Source organism: Capsicum annuum, chromosome 1 (assembly GCF_002878395.1).
Source record: "Capsicum annuum cultivar UCD-10X-F1 chromosome 1, UCD10Xv1.1, whole genome shotgun sequence".
Classification (NCBI taxonomy): domain Eukaryota; kingdom Viridiplantae; phylum Streptophyta; class Magnoliopsida; order Solanales; family Solanaceae; genus Capsicum; species Capsicum annuum.
The window spans coordinates 130,266,518-130,275,218 of NC_061111.1; the positions used below are offsets into that span (position 1 = coordinate 130,266,518).

Consider the following 8,701-nt stretch of genomic DNA (forward strand, 5'->3'; position numbering starts at 1 on the left):
ACACATATATCGATCATCTATGTAGAAGAATGACAAAAACCACACATATCGATCATCAACTATCTACTTCTTCACTCTTTTCAATAGTTGCAATACTTTCCTAATGTTTCTTTTCTATTTTATTTTCATGAGTATTCTCCTAACAAGATGTATCTGTCATTAACCATTGTTCCTTAACAAATTTCAGGGAAAACTAGAGTTTTGTCGAAAAGATTTTGAGTAATCATAAATTGTGATATTGAAAGGATATCACAATATCACAAAAAAATAAAATAAAAAAAAATAGGGTAAAGCAATGTCATTCACTAGTTTGAATTCAACAAACAGGAATTGAATTGACCAGTAAAATTCTATTTCCCAAACCTTAATTTTAGGAAGAGTAAAGTTAAAAATGAACAATAACAGCCTAGTCATTTTTTCTCAGACCATTTCACATCCTCACATCCCCAACCGAAACCAACTATAATTTCGTTAATTACACTATAAATAGGTTTTCCATTTTTAGGAAATATATCTTTCAGAGCCAAGGGGCATGCACCTTCTCTAATAAGAAATCCCCAGAAGCTCTGTATCAATAATACAAAACAAACACACTTTTTAATTTTGGCAAAATACATAAAGAAAATATATTCAACTATTATGGCTAAAAAAATAGTCATTGGTGGCTTAGCGTCAATTCTTGTGGTGGCTTGTGTGGTTGCAGCAGCTGTCACCATTACCACCAAAAAGAGTGGGGGCGATTCATCCAGTGGTGGTGGTGGTGCTGCTAGCAACAATGCAATTTCAACCTCTACAAAATCTGTGAAAGCAATGTGCCAACCTACTGATTACAAAGAAGTTTGTGAGAAGAGTCTTGCATCAGCCAAGAACACTAGTGACCCAAAGGAACTTATTAAAGTTGCATTTGAATCCACCATCACTGACATAAAAAATACCATAAAAAACACTGACTTGATGAAGGATGCAGCCAAAGATCCTAGAACCAAAGATGCTCTACAAACTTGTGAAGGTCTTCTTGATGTCTCTATTGATGATCTAAGAAGATCTTTTGATAAAGTTGGCACCTTTGATATCAATAAGATCAAGGATTACACCGATGATCTAAAAACATGGATCAGTGCTTCAATTACTTATCAACAAACTTGCTTAGATGCTTTTCAGAATACAACTGGTGACACTGGTGAGAAAATGAAGAAATTTTTAAAGACTGCTGGTGAGCTCACTAGCAATGGCCTTGCCATGATCAGTAGCTTTGGTGACATGCTCACAAACATGCACATCGCGGGCATTAAACGCCGATTATTGACAACTGATTCTGACTACACATCATTCGTCGATGCTGGATCTCGTAGGCTTCTTCAAGTTTCTAATATCAAGCCTAATGCTGTGGTCGCTCAAGATGGAAGTGGACAATACAAGACCATCAAAGAAGCCCTTAAAGCTGTGCCCCCAAAGAACACCCAGACCCATGTTATCTTAATCAAGGCTGGTGAATACAAGGAGACGGTTGATATCCCAAGAGGTATGAAAAACGTTGTGTTTATTGGTGAAGGCCCAACCAAAACCAAGATTACTGGCAACAAGAACTTTGCTGATGGCACTGCCACTTTCCATACTGCCACCGTTGGTAAGTCAAGACCATTCATTTTTGTGAATAAATGACATATAGCGTACAAAACCTTAACTCTTATCCTAAAATTGTGCGTGCAGCGGTGAATGGAGATGGTTTCGTAGCGAGGGATATCGGCTTCCAGAACACAGCAGGAGCAATGAAACATCAAGCAGTTGCACTCCGTGTGTCAGCCGATAAGACAGTTATCTACAACTGCAACATTGATGGGTACCAAGATACTCTGTACGCTCATTCCTACAGACAATTCTACAAAGACTGTAGCATCACAGGAACCATTGACTTTGTTTTTGGCGATGCATCTGCCGTGTTCCAAAACTGCAAAATGATTGTAAGGAAACCAGGTGACAACCAAGCTTGCATGGTCACCGCTCAAGGTAGAAAAGACCCTCGTGGGGTCGGTGCAATCGTATTGCAGAACTGCGAAGTCAGGGCAGAGCCAGCATTCACTAGCACCCAGCCACCAATCAAAGCATATCTTGGACGTCCATGGAAAGAATATTCGAGGACCATTATCATGCAAACTTATATTGATGGGTTCATTAATCCTGAAGGATGGGCTCCATGGAATGGTAACTTTGCTCTAAACACGCTATTTTATGCAGAGTATCAGAACAAGGGACCTGGAGCAAACACTGACAAAAGGGTTAAGTGGGCTGGTTACAAGAGAAACATTTCACCACAGGAAGCTGAAAAATATGCTCCTGGTTACTTCATTGATCAAGATAGCTGGATTAAGAAGACTGGTATTTCCTATTGATGAATCTGTAACAACTTTAATTATATTCCTTTATAAATCTATTTTTCTACCGATGAAAAATAAAAGATATCCATCTATGTTGCTTTTTAATTTCTTTCTTTGTACCTAAGGATGTAACGTAATATTTAGTTTTAGTTTTTATTCATATCTATATTTTAGCTTATGCAAAGTAAGACGGTAATTCGACTTGGCTTTCAGATTGTTTTATTCTCCACTTCCCTCCATTTGCATTATATCTCCCTTAAATCCATGTCATAAAAAATTAAAGGTGAGATATGGATGTTATGTCAAGCTTAATCTTTGATATCCCATTCAGTTTGGATTTTGTTTGAGGCTTAATCTTTGATATCTCATTCAATTTGAGATTATTTTATCCCATTTTCAAGTGGAATAAATTAATTCAGGATTATGATTTCAGCACTATAATCTCACGATAATTTAGTCCGCATATCAAACGATCCCGATCACTCAAATATTGAGTAGATTCCACTAAAATTACTTTAAAAAGATTCTCATATAAAGTCACTCAACTATAGTTCCGTGTCATAGAAAGAGAAAAGCTGCTTTTTGTCGATGAATTTTTTAATTAATATGCCATGTCACATTAATTTTGTATTTTTGATGCCATGTAGAATAAAACATAGAAGAATTCTGGATACAAAAAAATTGAATCTAGCATATCAATTTATATCCTAATTATTTTAGAATAAAGTCTTATTATCATAATAAGAATGATTTTTGGTGCAGTTACTAATTACTTTGAATATAAAAAATAAAAGTTCTTGTCAATTTTAACTTTTAAGACTGGACTTTTATATTCCAGCAAATTAAGTAACTCATCTATTAGATGTTTGAATAAAAATTATTACAAATGAAGTTATGTTTTTCAAAATAAATAGCTAGTTGACAAGAATCTTAAACCTCATATAACTAACATGTTATTTTATGAAGTGTTTCGGATACAAGAATCTGTATAAATGCAACACCAACTTCAACAATAGTTCATGTATAAATAAAAACACCTTTGAAGTTGTTTAACACCTTCAACACAAGATTACTAATAATCTATCCAAGAAGTGTATTAGATTTCAGAAAATAAATGACATAATTTAAGGCCAATTCCCCCGACTTCATGGAGTGTCCTTAAGGAATAATTCCCCTCACTGTACCTAAGGTTATCGAATTTTCCTCCCAGGATAAAATGGCCTACAATCCGAACAATAGCGATACCTAAAATTGTATGATTCTACGAACTCACTCAACAACTTAATGATCGCACAGAGTTTTTGTTAAGTATAGAAGTATTTTTGCTTTCAAAATTGATAACAATACCTGAGGAAAATAACAGGTATTTATAGCCTTAAGTGTATCCTTTCAGAAAGGATGCATTGGTTCAGTAGAAAGGAACCTTTTTGTAACAGTCACGTCTCTGCACCCAGAATGCGCTGGAACTGCACCAGGAATGCGACCGCATTTGACATCGCATGTCAAAACAGTGTGCCTCTTCTTGAAGGGTCGCATCCCTTCGTAATATGCGTTGCGTATGCATTGGAATCGTGCCTGAAATGCGCGCATATTTGGAGAAAATTAATACTGTTCAGTTTTTGGAATTTTGGATTAAATTCTCACTTGTAAAAAAGTTCCAAATCAATTTTGTCTACAAAATTAGAACTCATCGATCAATCATTTTCCGAATTCGAATCTGAATCTGAATCTGAAGCCGAAGACGAAATCGAACCGAGCGAGCGACGACGACGAAGGCGCGAGGCATCTCTTATTTCTTAACTCACTTACCATGTGGAGTAAGTGTTCCTTATTTTAAACACTCACAAGTTCTCTTCTTCCACCAATGTGGGAGAAAGAGTGAACTTTCCAATTTGGGAGTACACTTTTTAAATTGGTCTCCCTTCTCTCCACCATTTTTTTTCCATTTTCCATTCACATACACCTTGAACTCAACAATCCCCCACATGAATGGGCTATTTATCATAAAATTTTTACGGACAAGTATGTGATCATCAAGCAAAGACTGATTGCATCTGGATAAGTGAGTTTTCCTTTGAACATTCCGTAGTGAACATGCATCGGATGCACTCAGTAAATCGGTAGATTTGATATCTTTGAACCGTTGAGATTTAGTGTACACCTAGACAACACATGTCATACAACCAACCTTTTACCTTTTATGGTTCTCACAGTTTTGTTCTCTTCAGCCATGAACACGTCTCGATTTTATGAGAGCTTAGAGAATAGGCCTTTACTAATATTCTCCTTGAAGCGGCTTCCACTTCGCCCTCACGTAGGTGATTTCTAAAAGTTCAATCCTATAGATTAAACTATTTGGTCAAATCTGCCAATTTTAGATAATCATTAAAAGACTTTTCACTTTAAATCTTATCCTTATTTACTACACATTGTCTACATCATGAGAATGGGTTGGGTAATTGACAATATTGAACCTCTCAGACACAACTTTGTTTTATTTCCTTGAATCTAGCTCTTGGGATCTCCAGTCTACTAGGTAGAGTTACCGTAATGCTGACTTGTCCTAGGCCTTAAACTCATTCCCTTGGATATCCTTTCTACTCCTTCTCTAGATAGACCTTTTGTAAGTGGATCCGACACATTATCCTTTGACTTTACATAGTCAACAATGATAATTCCATTAGAGAGAAGTTTCCTAACAGTATTATGTCTCCATCGTATGTGATGAGATTTACCGTTGTATATCATGCTCCTTACCCTACCTATTACCGTTTGGCTATCATAGTGTATACATACTGGTGCAACTGGTTTGGGCTAATAAGGAATATCTTCTATGAAATTCCAGAGCCATTCTGCTTCTTCACCGGCTTTATCCAATGCGATAAATTCAGATTCCATTGTAGAGCAAGCAATAAAAGTCTGTTTGGATGATTTCTAAGAGTCTTCTCCTCCACTGATAGTAAATACATACCCACTTGTGGATTTTACTTCGTTCGATTCGGTGATCTAATTTGCATTACTATATCCTTCAAGTACCGCAGGATATTTATTATAATGCAAGGCATAGTCTTGAGTGTATTTAAGATACCCCAAAACTCTTTTCATTGCTATCTAATGAGTTTTGTTGGGATTACTCGTGTAACAACTCAATATACTAATAGAGCATGCTATGTCTTGTCGTGTACAATTCATTATATACATTAAACATCCCAATACTCTTGCGTACTCTAATTGTGAGTCACTTTCACCTTCATTCTTTCAAAGTGCAAAGATCACATCCAAAGGACTCTTGGCAATACCGAATTCCATATACTTGAATTTGTCAAGTACCTTTTTGATATTGTGAGATTGTGACAATGCCGACACCTGTGGAGTTCTATGGATTCTTATACCTAAGATCACATCTATAACTCTAAGGTTTTTCATATCAAACTTGCTCTCGAGCATTCACTTCATTGCATTTATGTTAGAAATATCTCTACTGATGGTCAACATATCATCTACATATAAACAAATAATGACTTTGTGATTCAGAGTGTCTTTAATGCAAATATATTTATCACATTCATTTATCTTGAACCCATTTGCCAACATGGTTTGGTAAAACTTTGCATGCCATTGTTTAGGTGCTTGCTTTAGTCCATACAATGATTTAATAAGTTTACACACCTTATTCTCCTTCCCTGGAACCACAAAACCCTCAGGCTGTTCCATGTAAATTTCTTCCTTCAATTCTCCATTTAGAAATACGGTTTTCATATCCATTTGATGTATTTCAAGATCATATACCACCGCCAAGACAATTAACATTCGAATTGATTTTATCCTTGTTACTGGCGAGTATGTATCAAAGTAATCAAGACCTTCTTTTTGTTTGAAGCCTTTTACTAAAAGTCTTGCCTTGTATTTATCAATAGTACCATCCACCTTTATTTTCCTTTTGAAGATCCATTTAGAACCTAAAAGTTTATTTCCTGGAGGAAGATCAACCAATTCCTACGTATGGTTGCTTAAGATTGAATCAATCTCACTAATGACTGCCTCTTTTCAAAAGGATGAGTCCGAAGATGACATAGCTTCTTTAATATTTGAGGCTAATTTCCTAAGAGAAATATTATGAAATCTGATCCAAACATAGTAGAAGTTCTTTGACGTGTACTACGTCTTGGATTCTCTTCATTATGTACATTCTCACTTAGTACATCTTGAGGTCGTTTAGGCCCTTCACTAGAATATTCATGTCTAGTTTTATACGAGTAAATTTTTTCAAAGAATTCAGCTATCTGATTCAATTACCATATTTTCATTTATATCCGAATGTTCGGATTTATGAACCAAAAATTGACATGCTTTACTACTTTTAGCATATCCTATAAACACGTAATCCACCATCTTAGGTCCTATCTTTACCCTTTTAGGCATAGGAACTTGAACCTTTGCTAGACACCCCCACACTTTGAAATATGTCAAGTTGGGTTTCCTTTCTTTTCACTTTTCATAAGGAATTGATTGTGTCTTACTATGGAAAACTCTATTGAGTATACGGTTGGCTATAAGGATAGCCACCTTCCATAATTTTTATGGTAAATCAGAACTTATAAGTAAGGCATTCGTTATTTCCTTCAAACTTCGGTGTTTCCTTTTTGCAATTTTATTAGATTGAGGTGAATACGGAGCTGTAGTTTGATAGACGATTTCATTCTCTACACATATTTCGGTGAAAAGAGATTCATATTCTCTGCCCTTATCACTTCTTATTATTTTTATCTTCATCTCTAACTAATTTTCTACTTTAGTTTTGTATTGCCTAAATGCATCTATTTCTTCATCCTTACTATTTAGCAAGTAGACATAACAATATCTAGTACAATCATCAATAAAAGTTATGAAATACTTGTTCCCACCACGTGATGGTGTTGACTTCATATCACAAATGTCAATGTGTACTATAAGTCTAAAGGATTGGAATTTCTTTCAACGAACTTATAAGGATTTTTTGTATACTTTGATTCCACACACATTTGACACTTTGATTTATTGCACTCAAAGTTTGGCAAAACGTCTACGTTAATCATTTGTCATAACGTTTTGTAATTAACATGGCCTAAATGTTCATTCCATAAATTATAAGACTCAAGCAAGTAAGAAGAATTTGAACTTTTATTTATTTCAACATTTATTATATTCATCTTATAAAGGCCCTCGGTGAGATAGCCTTTTCCTACATACACTTCTCCTTTGCTAATTATAATTTTCCATACACGGTTACACATTTTAATCTGTTCTTGTCTAAAAGTGAAATAGAAATTAAGTTCCTACATAATTCTAGAATATTCAAGACATTTTTAAGTGTCAATACCTTTTCTGAAGTCATTTTCAAGCCTACTTTCCCTGTTTCTTCTACCTTAGCCGTAGCGGAGTTAGCCATGTAGATCATTTCTTCCACTTGAGTCGGAGTAAATGATGAAAAAAACTCTTTTTTGACACAAATATGGTGGGTGGCACCAGAATCCATCCACCACTCGCGGGGATTCCCCACCAAGTTGCATTCTGAAAACATAGCACACAGATCATCACATTCTTTGTAGGACTCAATCATATTTGCTTGGTTTTTTTTCTTGCCTTTCTTAGGGGCACGACAATCTGTGGACTTATGGCCAATCTTTCCACAGTTGAAGAACTTTCCCTTGAATTTTTTCTTGGGTTGATGGCTTCCTTGTCCAACTTTCTTTCTTTTCTTAGAATTATTTTGGTCATCTTCTACAATATGTGCTCCATTAACTGTAGAATTTCCTTTTGACCTTCTCTCGGCAATCTTATTACCCTCTTTAATACGTAGTTGGACAATAAGATCTTCGATAGTCATCTCCTTGCATTTGTGCTTCAAGTAGTTTTTGAAGTCTTTCCACATAGGTGGTAGCTTCTCAATGATCGCTGCTACTTGAAATGCATCATTCACAATCAAACCTACAAAACAGTTTATGTGAGTATTAAGAACATTTTCAACTTGGTCAACTAAGGTATTTTTCAAAGATATACCTTCTGCTAGGAGATCGTGAATGATTACTTGCAATTCCTGCACTTGAGAGACAACCGATTTGCTATCTATCATTTTAAAGTCCAAGAACCTTGCAACAAAGAATTTCTTAATTCCCACATCCTCTGTTTGTATTTTTATTCTAGTGCCCCCCACAATTCCTTTGATGTCTTAGTTCTACTGTAAATATTATAGAGGTCGTCTTAGAGACCACTCAATATATAATTCCTGCAAAGGAAATCCGAGTGTTTCCAAGCTTCTATAATCATGAAATGTTCTTTGTCCGAGG

At 35.5% G+C, this 8,701-nt stretch overlaps 1 protein-coding gene across 1 annotated transcript; it reads left to right on the forward strand.

The window, feature by feature from the left end:
- Positions 1-492: 492 nt before the first annotated feature.
- Positions 493-2,587, forward strand: LOC107879434 (pectinesterase). Its single transcript, XM_016726472.2, has 2 exons — positions 493-1,627; positions 1,711-2,587. Exons 1-2 carry the CDS (start codon positions 640-642, stop codon positions 2,388-2,390), a joined length of 1,668 nt encoding a protein of 555 aa, XP_016581958.1. The 5' UTR covers positions 493-639; the 3' UTR covers positions 2,391-2,587.
- Positions 2,588-8,701: the final 6,114 nt, after the last annotated feature.